The sequence below is a fragment of the Oncorhynchus clarkii genome, unplaced genomic scaffold (genome assembly GCF_045791955.1).
Source record: "Oncorhynchus clarkii lewisi isolate Uvic-CL-2024 unplaced genomic scaffold, UVic_Ocla_1.0 unplaced_contig_8311_pilon_pilon, whole genome shotgun sequence".
Lineage (NCBI taxonomy): Eukaryota > Metazoa > Chordata > Actinopteri > Salmoniformes > Salmonidae > Oncorhynchus > Oncorhynchus clarkii.
The window spans coordinates 75,704-94,092 of NW_027258042.1; the positions used below are offsets into that span (position 1 = coordinate 75,704).

The 18,389-nt window shown below is 43.2% G+C and overlaps 1 protein-coding gene across 2 annotated transcripts in view; it reads right to left on the bottom strand.

The window, feature by feature from the left end:
- Positions 1-541: 541 nt before the first annotated feature.
- LOC139394620 (lysophosphatidylcholine acyltransferase 1-like) overlaps positions 542-18,389 on the bottom strand; it is an 89,159-nt gene continuing 71,311 nt past the window's right edge. The window contains exons 6-14 of one of the 2 annotated variants that reach the window (XM_071142720.1): positions 17,774-17,832; positions 15,287-15,321; positions 10,195-10,249; positions 8,532-8,614; positions 7,300-7,425; positions 5,099-5,252; positions 2,634-2,732; positions 2,244-2,385; positions 542-1,798 (exon numbers count right to left, since the gene is read on the bottom strand). In XM_071142720.1, coding sequence (XP_070998821.1) covers positions 1,593-1,798; positions 2,244-2,385; positions 2,634-2,732; positions 5,099-5,252; positions 7,300-7,425; positions 8,532-8,614; positions 10,195-10,249; positions 15,287-15,321; positions 17,774-17,832 — 959 coding nt within the window. In that variant the 3' untranslated portion in view covers positions 542-1,592. The remainder of the gene's footprint in view (positions 1,799-2,243; positions 2,386-2,633; positions 2,733-5,098; positions 5,253-7,299; positions 7,426-8,531; positions 8,615-10,194; positions 10,250-15,286; positions 15,322-17,773; positions 17,833-18,389) is intronic. The other variant, XM_071142721.1, reaches the window with a different exon arrangement.

The window sequence follows — 18,389 nt, forward strand, 5'->3', positions numbered from 1 at the left end:
CACACCTTAAATCTGACCCCTCTGATATCAACCATAATCACACCTTAAATCTGACCCCTCTGATATCAGTACATATCACACCTTAAATCTGACCCCTCTGATATCAGCCATAATCACACCTTAAATCTGACCCCTCTGATATCAGCCATATCACACCTTAAATCTGACCCCTCTGATATTAGCCATAATCACACCTTAAATCTGACCCCTCTGATATCAGCCATATCACACCTTAAATCTGACCCCTCTGATATCAGCCATAATCACACCTTAAATCTGACCCCTCTGATATCAGCCATAATCACACCTTAAATCTGACCCCTCTGATATCAGTACATGTCACACCTTAAATCTGACCCCTCTGATATCAGCCATAATCACACCTTAAATCTGACCCATTTTACAGGTGTAGGATCTTAATTTGATCACCCTGTTTCAGGAGAATTTTCCTGCATTTAAAATGTGTCGTGTATTTTAGGTTTAAAATGTATTTTGAAGTTTGTAATTTCCACTTAGAAATGTCACACTTTATTTTCCCTTATTTTATATATTGATGTATTAACCTGCCCAAAAATTACCATACATTATAATCCATATAATAATTAAAACATTTCCTGTTGCTGCAGGATTATTTTCCTGCTGTAGCAAACTGGCTCAAATTAAGATCCTACATCTGTACATCAGCCATATTGCACCTCAAAAGTTCAACCAAAGCCAAAGTGGGCTCAGACAATGTCACTGGTGCTTCAAGGCTGTTCTATTCAGTCACAGTCCCTCAATACTGCTCGCTGACAGTCACAGTCCCTCAATACTGCTCGCTGACAGTCACAGTCCCTCAATACTGCTCGCTGACAGTCACAGTCCCTCAATACTGCTCGCTGACAGTCACAGTCCCTCAATACTGCTCGCTGACAGTCACAGTCCCTCAATACTGCTCGCTGACAGTCACAGTCCCTCAATACTGCTCGCTGACAGTAAAGCACCCATGCAGAGTCAAACCTGCCGTCTTTCCATCAGATAGAAGAAGTTTAAAACAAAGAAATAAACACCGAATTCACTCAAAACTAAAGTTCCTTTCCCGGGCTGAGGTGTTGTCTCTCGACCACTCTCCCAAACCCCAACATGGAGGAAACGTCACATGTGCTTCCCTTCCGGTGTTTCATGCTTCACTTCTCCTCAATCGTCATCAGCCATCTTTTTGGCATTTTAAAATGCACGTTCCTTCCTCAGAACAAATACAGAAAAACTCTACTAAAACAACAACGTCAGATCACCAAGATCAAATGAACCGTAGAAACAATATGGATACGGTTCATAAGGGTTACATTTCTCGTGTGTGTGTGTGTGTCTCTGTGTGTGTGTGTGTCTCTGTGTGTGTGTGTGTGTGTGTGTATGGTGTGTGTGTGTGTGTGTGTGTGTGTGTGTGTGTATGGTGTGTGTGTGTGTGTGTGTGTGTGTGTGTGTGTGTGTGTGTTTGTGTGTGTGTGTGTCTGACTGACTGACCATACATATAGCCCATCAACAACGACAACAACAACCCCCACCACCCACTCTCTCACCAGGAGAGGTGGATTCTGAGGTGACTAACAGACTCAGTTGTGTTTCTTCACTGAACCGCCCGTCGTTGTGTCGTGGTGGTTGTCTCGCGGGCTGAAGTCAGGGCAGAAGCCGTTGGTCTGAGGCTTGGCGTTGGGCGTGGCGTTGGGCTGGTGAGGACAGCCGTTACGGCCTGTATTGTCTGTGGACAGGTAGTCCTCACTGAAGTTTGGGTGATGCTCTGCAAAGCTCCTGAACTTGCCTGTCACCGCCACAGGGGGGCGCCAGACACAACGGTAAAGGTTATTCCAAGCAAGTTAAATACAGTAACCTACAATTAACACACCAGAAAAACAAGTACATGTTTACAAAGATAGGTACACTCCTAATATTTACAAATGAACTAGAGACTACAGACGCAACATAACTGTGGGTAGCCTAGTGGTTAGAGCGTTGGACTAGTAACCAGAAGGTTGCAAGTTCAAACCCCAGACCTGACAAGGTACAAATCTGTCGTTCTGCCCCTGAACAAGGCAGTTAACCCCACTGTTTCCTAGGCCGTCATTGAAAATAAGAATGTGTTCTTAACTGACTTGCCTAGTTAAAAAAAAAAAAAGGTTCCAAAACCACCCCAGGCGTATACTCCCAAGAGCAGCTAAACAAGAAGGTGACCCCAGTACAAGCTAAGAAGACAAGTAGTTTCTTACCAAAGGTGAGTTTCCCTGTGTCCTCTGTGTCGATAGCAGCGAAGAGACGTGAGACGTCGAGGTCAGCCACTCCCAACGCCGTCTTTAGGATGCAGGCCAACTCAGCCACTGTGATCGCACCGTCCTCCTCCGCCTCAAACATCTGGGATATATGCAAATAATTAACTAACACCACATTAGATGACCCTGACCCCTTTCACATCTCACTCACACCCATTGAGCCGGCTGGGCCCTCAGACCATCTGTTAAAATCAACACAGTCTACAACTCACACCATGGGTCATTAGTACGTCCTCTCAAATGGAAAATGGCAGAGATATCAGTGGTCGTAGGCCCTCTGAAAAGACACCTTGACAGAGCATGAAACCAGAGCTGGAGCAGAAAACGTACCCTGAAGGCCAGTTTCATGGTCTCCAGAGTTTTAGCAGGTCTGCATACAACCGATAAGGCGATGACATATTCTCTGATGTCTATCATGTTGTCTTCCTGCTGGAGGAGAAGAGAGAAGAACAGAGTGAAGAGTTACTGGTTAGAAGGAATCTGGCAAAGCACATGTCTAAATCTAATGTCTGAATCTAATGTCTAAATCTAATGTCTAAAGTCTAAATCTAATGTCTAAAGTCTAAATCTAATGTCTAAATCTAATATCTAAATCTAATGTCTAAATCTAATGTCTAAATCTAATGTCTAAATCTAATGTCGAAAGTCTAAATCTAAAATCTGAATCTAAAGTCTAAATCTAATGTCTAAATCTAATATCTAAATCTAATGTCTAAATCTAATGTCTAAAGTCTAAATCTAATGTCTAAATCTAAAGTCTAAATCTAATGTCGAAAGTCTAAATCTAAAGTCTAAATCTAAAGTCTGAATCTAGTGTCTAAATCTAAAGTCTAAATCTAAAGTCTAAATCTAAAGTCTAAATCTAATGTCTAAAGTCTAAATCTAATGTCTAAAGTCTAAATCTAATGTCTAAAGTCTGAATCTAAAGTCTAAATCTAAAGTCTGAATCTAATGTCTAAATCTAATGTCTAAAGTCTGAATCTAATGTCTAAAGTCTAAATCTAATGTCTAAATCTAATATCTAAATCTAATATCTAAATCTAATGTCTAAAGTCTTATGTCGAAATCTAATGTCTAAAGTCTAAATCTAGTGTCTAAATCTAATATCTAAATCTAATATCTAAATCTAATATCTAAATCTAATGTCTAAAGTCTTATGTTGAAATCTAATGTCTAAAGTCTAAATCTAAAATCTGAATCTAATGTCTAAAGTCTAAATCTAATGTCTAAATCTAAAGTCTAAATCTAAAATCTGAATCTAATGTCTAAATCTAATGTCTAAATCTAAAGTCTAAATCTAAAGTCTAAATCTAATGTCTAAAGTCTAAATCTAATGTCTAAAGTCTGAATCTAAAGTCTAAATCTAAAGTCTGAATCTAATGTCTAAATCTAATGTCTAAAGTCTGAATCTAATGTCTAAAGTCTAAATCTAAAGTCTAAATCTAATGTCTAAAGTCTAAATCTAATGTCTAAAGTCTAAATCTAATGTCTAAAGTCTGAATCTAATGTCTAAAGTCTAAATCTAATGTCTAAATCTAATATCTAAATCTAATATCTAAATCTAATGTCTAAAGTCTGAATCTAATGTCTAAAGTCTAAATCTAAAATCTAATGTCTAAAGTCTAAATCTAATGTCTAAAGTCTAAATCTAATGTCTAAAGTCTGAATCTAATGTCTAAAGTCTAAATCTAATGTCTAAATCTAATATCTAAATCTAATGTCTAAATCTAATGTCTAAATCTAAAGTCTAAATCTAAAGTCTAAATCTAATGTCTAAAGTCTAAATCTAATGTCTAAAGTCTAAATCTAATGTCTAAAGTCTGAATCTAAAGTCTAAATCTAAAGTCTGAATCTAATGTCTAAATCTAATGTCTAAAGTCTGAATCTAATGTCTAAAGTCTAAATCTAAAGTCTAAATCTAATGTCTAAAGTCTAAATCTAATGTCTAAAGTCTAAATCTAATGTCTAAAGTCTGAATCTAATGTCTAAAGTCTAAATCTAATGTCTAAATCTAATATCTAAATCTAATATCTAAATCTAATGTCTAAAGTCTTATGTCAAAATCTAATGTCTAAAGTCTAAATCTAGTGTCTAAATCTAATATCTAAATCTAATATCTAAATCTAATATCTAAATCTAATGTCTAAAGTCTTATGTTGAAATCTAATGTCTAAAGTCTAAATCTAAAATCTGAATCTAATGTCTAAAGTCTAAATCTAATGTCTAAATCTAAAGTCTAAATCTAAAATCTGAATCTAATGTCTACATCTAATGTCTAAATCTAAAGTCTAAATCTAAAGTCTAAATCTAATGTCTAAAGTCTAAATCTAATGTCTAAAGTCTAAATCTAATGTCTAAAGTCTGAATCTAAAGTCTAAATCTAAAGTCTGAATCTAATGTCTAAATCTAATGTCTAAAGTCTGAATCTAATGTCTAAAGTCTAAATCTAATGTCTAAATCTAATGTCTAAATCTAATGTTTAAATCTAACGTCTAAATCTAATGTCTAAATCTTATATTGAAATCTATGTCTAAATCTAATGTCTAAATCTAATATCTAAATCTAATATCTAAATCTAATGTCTATATCTAAATCGAGTGTATAATATCTAAATCTAAATCTAATATAAAAATCTAATATTGAAATCTAATATCGAAATCTGTATTTCAAAATTAAAATACACAATATAGGGAACATATATTTCTGTTTTCTGAGTTTTGGGAATTTGAGAAACTTGTAACTTCGGCCTTCAAAGCTTCTAATGGGATGATATTATATTCAGTGTGTTTCCTCACCTCGTTGAAGAGGGAGAAGATGTCTCTGAGCATGTCTGACACAGGGACATCAAGGTAGTGGGCAAAGGCTTCCAGACCCAGCTTCTCTCCCTCCATCTTCCTGGCTCTGTTCCCAAACTCCTGCAGTACCTTCTCCACGTTCTGGGGCTTCAACCTGGACAGGTAACATCAACACGTGAATACAGTCTCCACGTTCTGGGGCTTCAACCTGGCCAGGTAACATCAACACATTAATAGAGTCTCTACATTCTGGGGTTCAACCTGACCAGGTAACATTAATACAGTCTCTACATTCTGGGGTTCAACCTGACCAGGTAACATTAATACAGTCTCTACATTCTGGGATTCAACCTGACCAGGTAACATTAACACCGTCTCTACATTCTGGGGTTCAACCTGACCAGGTAACATTAATACAGTCTCTACATTCTGGGGTTCAACCTGACCAGGTAACATTAATACAGTCTCTACGTTCTGGGGTTCAACCTGACCAGGTAACATTAATACAGTCTCTACGTTCTGGGCTTCAACCTGACCAGGTAACATTAATACAGTCTCTACATTCTGGGGTTCAACCTGACCAGGTAACATTAATACAGTCTCTACATTCTGGGGTTCAACCTGACCAGGTAACATTAATACAGTCTCTACATTCTGGGGTTCAACCTGACCAGGTAACATTAATACAGTCTCTACATTCTGGGGTTCAACCTGACCAGGTAACATTAATACAGTCTCCACATTCTGGGCTTCAACCTGACCAGGTAACATTAATACAGTCTCCGCATTCTGGGGTTCAACCTCACCAGGTAACATTAATACAGTCTCTACATTCTGGGCTTCAACCTGACCAGGTAACATTAATACAGTCTCCACATTCTGGGGTTCAACCTGACCAGGTAACATTAATACAGTCTCCACATTCTGGGGTTCAACCTCACCAGGTAACATTAATACAGTCTCTACATTCTGGGGTTCAACCTGACCAGGTAACATTAATACAGTCTCTACATTCTGGGGTTCAAGCTGACCAGGTAACATTAATACAGTCCCTACATTCTGGGGTTCAACCTGACCAGGTAACATTAATACAGTCTCTACATTGTGGGGTTCAACCTGACCAGGTAACATTAATACAGTCTCTACATTCTGGGGTTCAACCTGACCAGGTAACATTAATACAGTCTCTACGTTCTGGGGTTCAACCTTACCAGGTAACATTAATACAGTCTCTACATTGTGGGGTTCAACCTGACCAGGTAACATTGATACAGTCTCTACATTCTGGGGTTCAACCTGACCAGGTAACATTAATACAGTCTCTACATTCTGGGGTTCAACCTGACCAGGTAACATTAATACAACCTCTACATTCTGGGGTTCAACCTGACCAGGTAACATTAATACAGTCTCCACATTCTGGGGTTCAACCTGACCAGGTAACATTAATACAGTCTCCGCATTCTGGGGTTCAACCTCACCAGGTAACATTAATACAGTCTCTACATTCTGGGCTTCAACCTGACCAGGTAACATTAATACAGTCTCCACATTCTGGGGTTCAACCTGACCAGGTAACATTAATACAGTCTCCACATTCTGGGGTTCAACCTCACCAGGTAACATTAATACAGTCTCTACATTCTGGGGTTCAACCTGGCCAGGTAACATTAATACAGTCTCAACATTCTGGGGTTCAACCTGACCAGGTAACATTAATACAGTCTCCACATTCTGGGGTTCAACCTCACCAGGTAACATTAATACAGTCTCTACATTCTGGGGTTCAACCTGACCAGGTAACATTAATACAGTCTCCGCATTCTGGGGTTCAACCTCACCAGGTAACATTAATACAGTCTCTACATTCTGGGCTTCAACCTGACCAGGTAACATTAATACAGTCTCCACATTCTGGGGTTCAACCTGACCAGGTAACATTAATACAGTCTCCACATTCTGGGGTTCAACCTCACCAGGTAACATTAATACAGTCTCTACATTCTGGGGTTCAAGCTGACCAGGTAACATTAATACAGTCTCTACATTCTGGGGTTCAAGCTGACCAGGTAACATTAATACAGTCCCTACATTCTGGGGTTCAACCTGACCAGGTAACATTAATACAGTCTCTACATTCTGGGGTTCAACCTGACCAGGTAACATTAATACAGTCTCTACATTCTGGGGTTCAACCTCACCCCAGTCTCCGGACCAGCTTGGCGAACTCCAGCAGGCAGGTGTCAACAGGGAGTCTGAGTTGACCCTCAGCCATGGCCAGTTGACAGTCTTCAAACGAGTAGTCAGTAATGGAGATGTCCAGGGCCCTGGAGAGGAAGGATAGAGACTTAAAACAGAGTGTGAACTAGGATACGGTCTGATATACAGGCCTCTAACCAGTAGTCCAGTGTTTTCAGAAGCGGTCCTCGTGACCCTCAGCCGTTTCATACATTTCTTCTATTCCAACATTTACTCACAACCTGATTCAACTAGTCAAACAATCAGCAAGTCCCTGATCTGTTGAGTCTGGGGGTGACGGGGCCATCTAGAGCCCTGAGGAACAGTGGACAGACTAGAGCATGAGGAGAGAGTTAACCAGTAGTCTGTGTTGAGGCCATCTAGAGCCCTGAGGAACAGTAGACAGTTAGACTAGAGCATGAGGAGAGAGTTAACCATTAGTCTGTGATGAGGCCATCTAGAGCCCTGAGGAACAGTAGACAGTTAGACTAGAGCATGAGGAGAGAGTTAACCATTAGTCTGTGATGAGGCCATCTAGAGCCCTGAGGAACAGTAGACAGACTAGAGCATGAGGAGATAGTTAACCCGACTAGAGCATGAGGAGAGAGCTAACCAGACTAGAGCATGAGGAGAGAGTTAACCAGTAGTCTTTGATGAGGCCATCTAGAGCCCTGAGGAACAGTAGACAGTTAGACTAGAGCCCTGAGGAACAGTAGACAGTTAGACTAGAGCATGAGGAGAGAGTTAACCATTAGTCTGTGATGAGGTCATCTAGAGCCCTGAGGAACGGTAGACAGTTAGACTAGAGCCCTGAGGAACAGTAGACAGTTAGACTAGAGCCCTGAGGAACAGTGGACAGAGCATGAGGAGAGAGTTAACCAGTAGTCTGTGTTGGGGCCATCTAGAGCCCTGAGGAACAGTGGACAGACTAGAGCATGAGGAGAGAGTTAACCAGTAGTCTGTGATGAGGCCATCTAGAATCAACAAACTAGAAGCTGTTGAACTGAAATATACACCAGCCACACACATTAGACTAACATACTTTAGTATCCTGCAGTCTCTAGGCTGGTGTTTCTAAGCACGGCAGCCTGAAGGCTGAGGCATCTGGCAGGCCCAGCGAAGGCCAAGTGTGTGTGTGTGTGTGTGTGTGTGTGTGTGTGTGTGTGTGCGTCTGTGTGTGTGTCTCAGGACTCACTTGGCCATCAGGCGCCTGACGTTGTGAGCAAACAGTGCTGGGTTGTTCTTCTCCTCTTCTGATGGAGTGTAGACAGGAAGGAACTGAGGAGAGAAGAAGAAGACAGAACCCAGGGATGTCACTCCTCTATGGGAAGTCAAGTGGGAAACGGCTAAAGCAATAACAACTGAGATGATATGGGCTCTAAAAGGGAAGAGAGAGACTACACTCTCCCTAACACTCTTCTAGACATACTGTAACTACAGTCCATTGGTACAGCAAAGCGAAGCCTGTCTGTCGGGAACAACAACAGGTGTTTCTGCTGTCAGTCTCAAAGTCTTTTCAGAAAGGCCAAGGTAACATGGGCTGAGGTCCTCTAACTGGGCTAAGAGAAAAGGGACAGAGCGGTGGAACTAGGGCAACGGACAGAGCAGTGGAACTAGGGAGCAAGGGACAGAGAAGTGGAACTAGGGCAAGGGACAGAGCAGTGGAACTAGGGGCAAGGGACAGACCAGTGGAACTAGGGCAAGGGACAGACCAGTGGACCTAGGGCAAGGGACAGAGCAGTGGAACTAGGGCAAGGGACCGAGCAGTGGAACTAGGGAGCAAGGGACAGACCAGTGGAACTAGGGGCAAGGGACCGAGCAGTGGAACTAGGGAGCAAAATTACACGATACCCGAGACCTGTGACGATCACATCAGATCCCGACCCAAGACCTGTGACATTATTTAGAATTCTGGATCAGGAGCCGCTTGGGTCCCGGACTGGGTACAGGGTATACGGGTACAGGACCTGCCCGGGTCCCGGACTGGGTACAGGGTATACGGGTACAGGACCTGCCCGGGTCCCGGACTGGGTACAGGGTATACGGGTACAGGACCCGCCCGGGTCCCGGACTGGGTACAGGGTATACGGGTACAGGACCTGCCCGGGTCCCGTACAGGGTACAGGGTGTACAGGACCCGTCCGGGTCCCGGACTGGGTACAGGGTATACGGGTACAGGACCTTCCCGGGTCCAGGACTGGGTACAGGGTATACGGGTACAGGACCTTCCCGGGTCCAGGACTGGGTTCAGGGTATACGGGTACAGGACCTTCCCGGGTCCAGGACTGGGTTCAGGGTATACGGGTACAGGACCTTCCCGGGTCCCGGACTGGGTACAGGGTATACGGGTACAGGACCTTCCCGGGTCCAGGACTGGGTTCAGGGTATACGGGTACAGGACCTTCCCGGGTCCCGGACTGGGTACAGGGTATACGGGTACAGGACCTTCCCGGGTCCAGGACTGGGTTCAGGGTATATGGGTACAGGACCTGCCCGGGTCCAGGACTGGGTACAGGGTATACGGGTACAGGACCTGCCCGGGTCCAGGACTGGGTACAGGGTATACGGGTACAGGACCTGCCCGGGTCCAGGACTGGGTACAGGGTATACGGGTACAGGACCTGCCCGGGTCCAGGACTGGGTACAGGGTATACGGGTACAGGACCTGCCCGGGTCCAGGACTGGGTACAGGGTATACGGGTACAGGAACTGCCCGGGTCCAGGACTGGGTTCAGGGTATACAGGTAAAGGTAGATCCATGAGGACCTGTGGTTTTTTTAATATCTCTGATCAAAACAAGTATTCCTGACATGTGGTAGATGCAACACGCCAGCATGGCCTGTGAGGCCTGCACTCACCTCAATGATGAACTCATTGTGCAGCTGGCACAGTGTGAGCCACAGGATCTTAAACCTGCAATAAAATAAATAAAACAATGACATTGTCACATCAAGACATTATGTTTACAGCGCGAGACATCGATATCATCAAGTCATAGCGAATACCAAAACAGTCAGATCACAAGGAGAAGTGTATAAATTCATTTTAATGTGTGTGTGTTTGATTTAACCGTCTAAAAGCAGGTTATATGGTAGTGGACAGAGAAGTGGGGCGGTAGGTAGCCTGTTCCTAGGACGTCATTGAAAATAAGAATTTGTTCTTTAACTGACTTGCCTAGTTAAATAAATGTAAAAATAAAATATAATAAAGTGAGAATTCTAGCAGCCAGAAAAGTAGTCCCACAGGAGGAAGTGATGTAAAGGTTCTGGAAGAGAATTAACAGCTCTGTTCACTGTTTCCTGTTCTGGGCTGGCTGTGACCTGCTAACAGCACAGAGACAGTATTGTCTCTACTGTAGTGGTAGACTGACTGAGCACACAGCCAACACAACATCACTACCATGATGCATTAGAAAGTAGAACAAAACACATCCCATTTCAGCCTGTGGTTTTATACAGAGACAAGGACAGCTTTCTCTCAGTCACAGTTTCCTGTATTTTGGCCATCAGTGTTCTGAGTTAACTGGACCATCTAGATTATACAGTAGAACTAATATCCTCTCAGTCCAGTCCAGTAGAGGTGTGAAAACTGCACCATCTAGATTATATAGTAGAACTAATATCCTCTCAGTCCAGTAGAGGTATGAAAACTGGACCATCTAGATTATATAGTAGAACTAATATCCTCTCAGTCCAGTAGAGGTGTGAAAACTGGACCATCTAGATTATACAGTAGAACTAATATCCTCTCAGTCCAGTAGAGGTATGAAAACTGGACCATCTAGATTATACAGTAGAACTAATATCCTCTCAGTCCAGTCCAGTAGAGGTGTGAAAACTGGACCATCTAGATTATATAGTAGAACTAATATCCTCTCAGTCCAGTAGAGGTATGAAAACTGGACCATCTAGATTATATAGTAGAACTAATATCCTCCCAGTCCAGTAGAGGTGTGAAAACTGGACCATCTAGATTATACAGTATAACTAATATCCTCTCAGTCCAGTCCAGTAGAGGTGTGAAAACTGGACCATCTAGATTATACAGTAGAACTAATATCCTCTCAGTCCAGTCCAGTAGAGGTATGAAAACTGGACCATCTAGATTATATAGTAGAACTAAATATCCTCAGTCCAGTCTAGTAGAGGTGTGAAAACTGGACCATCTAGATTATACAGTAGAACTAATATCCTCTCAGTCCAGTCCAGTAGAGATGTGAAAACTGGACCATCTAGATTATACAGTAGAACTAATATCCTCTCAGTCCAGTCCAGTAGAGGTATGAAAACTGGACCATCTAGATTATACAGTAGAACTAATATCCTCTCAGTCCAGTCCAGTAGAGGTGTGAAAACTGGACCATCTAGATTATACAGTAGAACTAATATCCTCTCAGTCCAGTCAAGTAGAGGTTTGAAAACTGGCCCATCTAGATTATACAGTAGAACTAATATCCTCTCAGTCCAGTCCAGTAGAGGTATGAAAACTGGACCATCTAGATTATACAGTAGAACTAATATCCTCTCAGTCCAGTAGAGGTGTGAAAACTGGACCATCTAGATTATACAGTAGAACTAATATCCTCTCAGTCCAGTCCAGTAGAGGTGTGAAAACTGGACCATCTAGATTATACAGTAGAACTAATATCCTCTCAGTCCAGTCCAGTAGTGGTATGAAAACTGGACCATCTAGATTATACAGTAGAACTAATACCCTCTCAGTCCAGTAGAGGTGTGAAAACTGGACCATCTAGATTATACAGTAGAACTAATATCCTCTCAGTCCAGTAGAGGTATGAAAACTGGACCATCTAGATTATACACTAGAACTAATATCCTCTCAGTCCAGTAGAGGTGTGAAAACTGGACCATCTAGATTATATAGTAGAACTAATATCCTCTCAGTCCAGTCCAGTAGAGGTATGAAAACTGGACCATCTAGCTTATACAGTAGAACTAATATCCTCCCAGTCCAGTCCAGTAGTGGTATGAAAACTGGACCATCTAGATCAAGGGTGTCAAACTCAAATACCCAGTGGGCCAAAATGTAAAACCTGAACAAAGTCACGGGCCAACATTGAACAAATTAACCTTTTAATATGGACCCAAACAAGTTTTGCTTTAACATTGAATATGGAACAAGCATCGCTTATTACCATACAATATATAATTTAATAGTGGAGACATGCAAAATCGAATTTCAAATGAAAAAACACATCAATGGCATTCATTTATTAAATAAATACAATTTAAATAAAAATTGTATGCCTCTTTTCTATTTGCAGCCTTCTGATTTAAATACCAAAATAAACTTTTTCCACTGGCTAATAATTTTACAAATAAAATGATAATAAATCAATCAACCATTCAAGCCCATGCCTTGTAGCAAGAAAAAGTGCATAAAGAAAACGTTAATTATTGCACACTGGTCTAATCTGATGTGCCCAAGCCAGATACCTGGCATCTCTTCTTGGATGCTAGTTCATCAATGTCTGGGCTCAAGCTCTGAGCTGAAGAAATCCTCAGTATCGAGCGAAGATGTTCATCAGTCAGACGTCTCCTGTGAGTTGTTTTGGTCATCTTCATCGAGGAGAAAAGTTGCTCGCATAGATAAGTGCTGCCGAACATGGAGAGCATCTGAGCAGCTTGGGTGCGGAGCTGAGGCATTGTGTCAGGGATGAAACGTGGAAACTGTGCGGCGCCCACAGCATCATACTTTGACTTCAGCGTGTCGTTGCACTGGAGTTCAATCAGCTCCATTTGGATGTTGGTTGGTGCATTTTCCACATCAACTGCGAAGGGATTACTAAGCAGTTCAAACTTGCATTTCTGGGCATCGAAGTCGGCAAATCGCCGGCTAAACTCAGCGGCGAGAACACTGAGTTTTTCAGCAAACTGTGCGCATGGGAACACGGCGGTAGAGATCTGCGCTTTTATGGATTGGCAGCAGGGAAAATGGCAAGGGTTTCCTTGCAGCATCTGATTCTCCCACAGGCACAGTTTAGTTTTGAAGGCCCTCACTGCAGCGTACATGTCTGTGATGATGCGCCCCCGCCCCTGAAGCTGCAGGTTCAGCGCATCGAGATGGCTCGAGATGTCACAGAGAAAGGCCAGCTCACACAGGAACTTTTGCTCCCGGAGCTCTGCTGTATCCTTCCCTTTGGTTTCCAGGAATTGACATATTTCCTCACGCAGCTCGAAACATCTGTTCAGTACTTTTCCTCTGCTTAGCCATCTCACCTCTGTGTGATACGGCACGTCTGCGTATTCCGAACCACACTCCTCCAGAAAAGATTTAAACTGGCGGTGATTTAGACCTTTGGCTCTTATAAAGTTAACTACCTGTGTTACTGTGGTCATAACATGTTCCATCTTTAGGGCTTTGGCACACAGTGCTTCCTGATGTATGATGCAGTGGTAAACAGTTAGCTCACCTGCACAGTTCTCTTCCCGCATCTTCTCCCGAACCATGCCCACCAGTCCACTCTTTTTACCGCACATCGCTGGCGCACCATCTGTCGTTAATCCAACGAGTTTATCCCACGGCAGCTTTATTTCAGTTACACATTTGGAAACCTCCTCAAAGATTTCCTTTCCTGTGGTTGTGCCATGCATTGATTTGAATCCTAATAGCTCCTCCGTAACACACAGATTTGAGTCCACTCCACGGATGAAGACTGACAGCTGAGCAGTATCAGATGCGTCGCAGCTCTCATCCACAGCGAGGGAGAACGCAACAAAATCTTTTCCCTTTTCCATCAGCTGGTCATACAGATTGGTGGCAAGATCACATGTGCGATCAGCTACTGTGTTCCTGCTCAGGCTCACGTTTGAAAATGCTTGTTTTTTCTCTGGGCATACGAGGTCACAAACCTTCATCATGCACTTTTTCATGAACTCTCCCTCATTAAAGGGCCGGGCTGATTTTGCGATCTCTGCTGCCACTATATCTAGCCTTTACAGCAGCCTCGCTTTGTGATGTGGCTTTTTTAAACATATTCTGTTGTGAAACCAAACTTCTTTTCATCTCCTCTACTTTCTGGCTCCTTTGAGTCATGTCCAGGTCCTTGTATTTGTCATGGTGTTTCGTTTCATAGTGTCGTCTAATGTTGTACTCCTTACTTACAGCCACGTTGACTCCACAAACATATGTAAACAGATATTCTGCCTCCCACTTGTCCAGAAAGCTCCTGTTTTCTGCCTTTCTTTTCGCCATTTTTGGGAAGGGTTAGCTCGCTGACAGTTGTAGCGTCTATGTTGCTATGACTACTGTCACAGAGGAGAGAGCGTTTCTGGGTCCTGTCCTGATTGGCGCGCGAAAACAGCAGAGCATTATGGGATTCGTAGTATTAGTGGTGAATGCGCTGTCTAATACCGGCGGGCCAGCTCTAGTAGTAATTTGGTATTGTCTCGCGGGCCAAATATAATTACCCCGCGGGCCAAATTTGGCCCACGGGCCAGAGTTTGACACCCATGATCTAGATTATACAGTAGAACTAATTTCCTCTCAGTCCAGTCCAGTAGAGGTGTGAAAACTGGACCATCTAGATTATACAGTAGAACTAATATCCTCTCAGTCCAGTCCAGTAGAGGTATGAAAACTGGACCATCTAGATTATACAGTAGAACTAATATCCTCTCAGTCCAGTCCAGTAGAGGTATGAAAACTGGACCATCTAGATTATACAGTAGAACTAATATCCTCTCAGTCCAGTAGAGGTGTGAAAACTGGACCATCTAGATTATACAGTAGAACTAATATCCTCTCAGTCCAGTAGAGGTGTGAAAACTGGACCATCTAGATTATACAGTAGAACTAATATCCTCCCAGTCCAGTCCAGTAGAGGTATGAAAACTGGACCTTCCAGGGCAGTAGAGAGACACCGCTATGCCTTGCAACGACCTGTACTTCAGGGATCAGTCATTTGTAGTGTAATTAAAGTGTACTCACGCTCCAGGCCCCTGCCACGTCCAGGTGATTGTGTCCTGGCATGGGACAGGAGAGACACAGAACTTACTAAGATACAACATTATTCATCCAGGCAAGAAGTATAAAAACACAAGGTCATAACAACAACAACAACAACAACAACAACAGCTTAGTTATCAGGGATAGAGTAGTTTGTGGTTTAATTGGATACCAGGTAGTTAGTGGTCTTGACCACTTGCTGTGTGGTCCCAGGGCTATAGGAGAGACTGACGGTGTGCTGTGTGGTCCCAGGGCTATAGGAGAGACTGACTCCCTGCTGTGTGGTCCCAGGGCTATAGGAGAGACTGACTGTATGCAGCGTGGTCCCAGGGCTATAGGAGAGACTGACTGTGTGCAGTGTGGTCCCAGGGCTATAGGAGAGACTGACTCCCTGCTGTGTGGTCCCAGGGCTATAGGAGAGACTGACTCCCTGCTGTGTGGTCCCAGGGCTATAGGAGAGACTGACTGCGTGCTGTGTGGTCCCAGGGCTATAGGAGAGACTGACTGCCTGCTGTGTGGTCCCAGGGCTACAGGAGAGACTGACTGCATGCTGTGTGGTCCCAGGGCTATAGGAGAGACTGACTGCCTGCTGTGTGGTCCCAGGGCTATAGGAGAGACTGGCTGTGTGCTGTGTGGTCCCAGGGCTATAGGAGAGACTGACTGCGTGCTGTGTGGTCCCAGGGCTATAGGAGAGACTGGCTGTGTGCTGTGTAGTCCCAGGGCTATAGGAGAGACTGACTGCCTGCTGTGTGGTCCCAGGGCTATAGGAGAGACTGACTGCGTGCTGTGTGGTCCCAGGGCTATAGGAGAGACTGACTGCGTGCTGTGTGGTCCCAGGCATCACTGATGGATGCCTCCGTGTGTCCAGATCCCATTCAGCCCAGCTGTTTACAGACAGAGCCCTAGCTCTAACACTAACACAACCAGACCTCAGTAAAGGGCACATCAAGTCAACCCCAGGAGGTTTTCCAGGAAGTCCCCATGAAACCCTGCTCAAGGTGGGGGGCGGGGGGGGGGGGGGATATCACACAGCTTAGCCAGACCGCACAACAAATCACAGAACAACTAAATCAGTTCTCTGTCCTCACAGTTATATCCGTAACAGAGAGAGAGATTCAGACAGACAGGGCTGATGCTCTTCTCAGCAGGGAGGGTGTTTATCAACCAGCCTGGCTGTTGTGTTGTGCTGCTGCTGTGTTCTAGGTTGCTAGGTGTTATATTGTGTTGCTAGGTGTTATATTGTGTTGCTAGGTGTTGTTGTGTTGCTAGACGTTGTATTGTGTTGTTAGACGTTATATTGTGTTGCTAGGTGTTATATTGTGTTGGTAGACGTTATATTGTGTTGCTAGGTGTTATATTGTGTTGGTAGACGTTATATTGTGTTGGTAGGTGTTATATTGTGTTGGTAGACGTTATATTGTGTTGCTAGGTGTTATATTGTGTTGGTAGACGTTATATTGTGTTGGTAGGTGTTATATTGTGTTGCTAGACGTTATATTGTGTTGGTAGGTGTTATATTGTGTTGCTAGATGTTGTATTGTGTTGGTAGGTGTTATATTGTATTGCTAGGTGTTGTATTGTATTGCTAGGTGTTGTTGTGTTGCCGTGTTGTTGTGTTGCTAGACGTTGTATTGTGTTGCTAGACGTTATATTGTGTTGCTAGGTGTTATATTGTGTTGCTAGATGTTGTATTGTGTTGGTAGGTGTTGTATTGCGTTGCTAGGTGTTGTATTGTGTTGCTAGGTGTTATATTGTGTTGCTAGGTGTTATATTGTGTTGCTAGGTGTTATATTGTGTTGGTAGGTGTTATATTGTATTGCTAGATGTTGTATTGTGTTGCTAGATGTTGTATTGTGCTGCTAGGTGTTATATTGTGTTGCTAGGTGTTGTATTGTGTTGCTAGGTGTTGTATTGCGTTGCTAGGTGTTGTATTGTGTTGCTAGGTGTTGTATTGTGTTGCTAGGTGTTGTATTGTGTTGCTAGGTGTTGTATTGTGTTGCTAGGTGTTGTATTGTGTTGCTAGGTGTTGTATTGTGTTGCTAGGTGTTATGTTGTGTTGCTAGGTGTTGTATTGTGTTGGTAGGTGTTGTATTGTGTTGCTAGACGTTATATTGTGTTGGTAGGTGTTATATTGTATTGCTAGACGTTATATTGTGTTGCTAGGTGTTGTATTGTGTTGCTAGGTGTTATATTGTGTTGCTAGGTGTTATGTTGTGTTGCTAGATGTTGTATTGTGTTGGTAGACGTTATATTGTGTTGGTAGGTGTTGTATTGTGCTGCTAGGTGTTATATTGCATTGCTAGGTGTTGTATTGTGTTGCTAGGTGTTGTATTGCGTTGCTAGGTGTTGTATTGTGTTGCTAGGTGTTGTATTGTGTTGCTAGGTGTTGTATTGTGTTGCTAGGTGTTACATTGTGTTGCTAGGTGTTGTATTGTGTTGCTAGGTGTTGTGTTGTGTTTGCTTTCTTACCATTTTATTGGGGTATTTTATCACCACAGGCTGAACTGGCACCGCTGGGATGAACGCTCCTGTGTGACAAGACAGAAACCAACACCATTACACACACTGGACTACAGTCCCCTAACACTAAGAAACTAGAATACACTAGACCGCATACAAGGGCCTCGGCCCACGGCGACAGTAGCTAACCCAGATGTAAAATGTCCGTCCGCACGACTGGAAGTGGCTCAAAGCATCCGCCAAATGGAATATATTATTATAATTATTGATATATTCATGCCCATTCAAATATAGTCATAAAGCTCCTTCTCATCCGTTTGTCCAATCAGAAACATGCCGTCCTGTGCAGAATATGTCATGGAATCCTCTGATTGGAAGACAACTGAACATCTTTCAGTTCGACAGTGGTGATTGGCCTGATCTCGGCTCCTGGGCGGTCAGTTCGACAGTGGTGATTAATCTGATCTCAGCTCCTGGGCGGTCAGTTAGACAGTGGTGATTAATCTGATCTCAGCTCCTGGGCGGTCAGTTAGACAGTGGTGATTAATCTGATCTCAGCTCCTGGGCGGTCAGTTAGACAGTGGTGATTAATCTGATCTCGGCTCCTGGGCGGTCAGTTAGACAG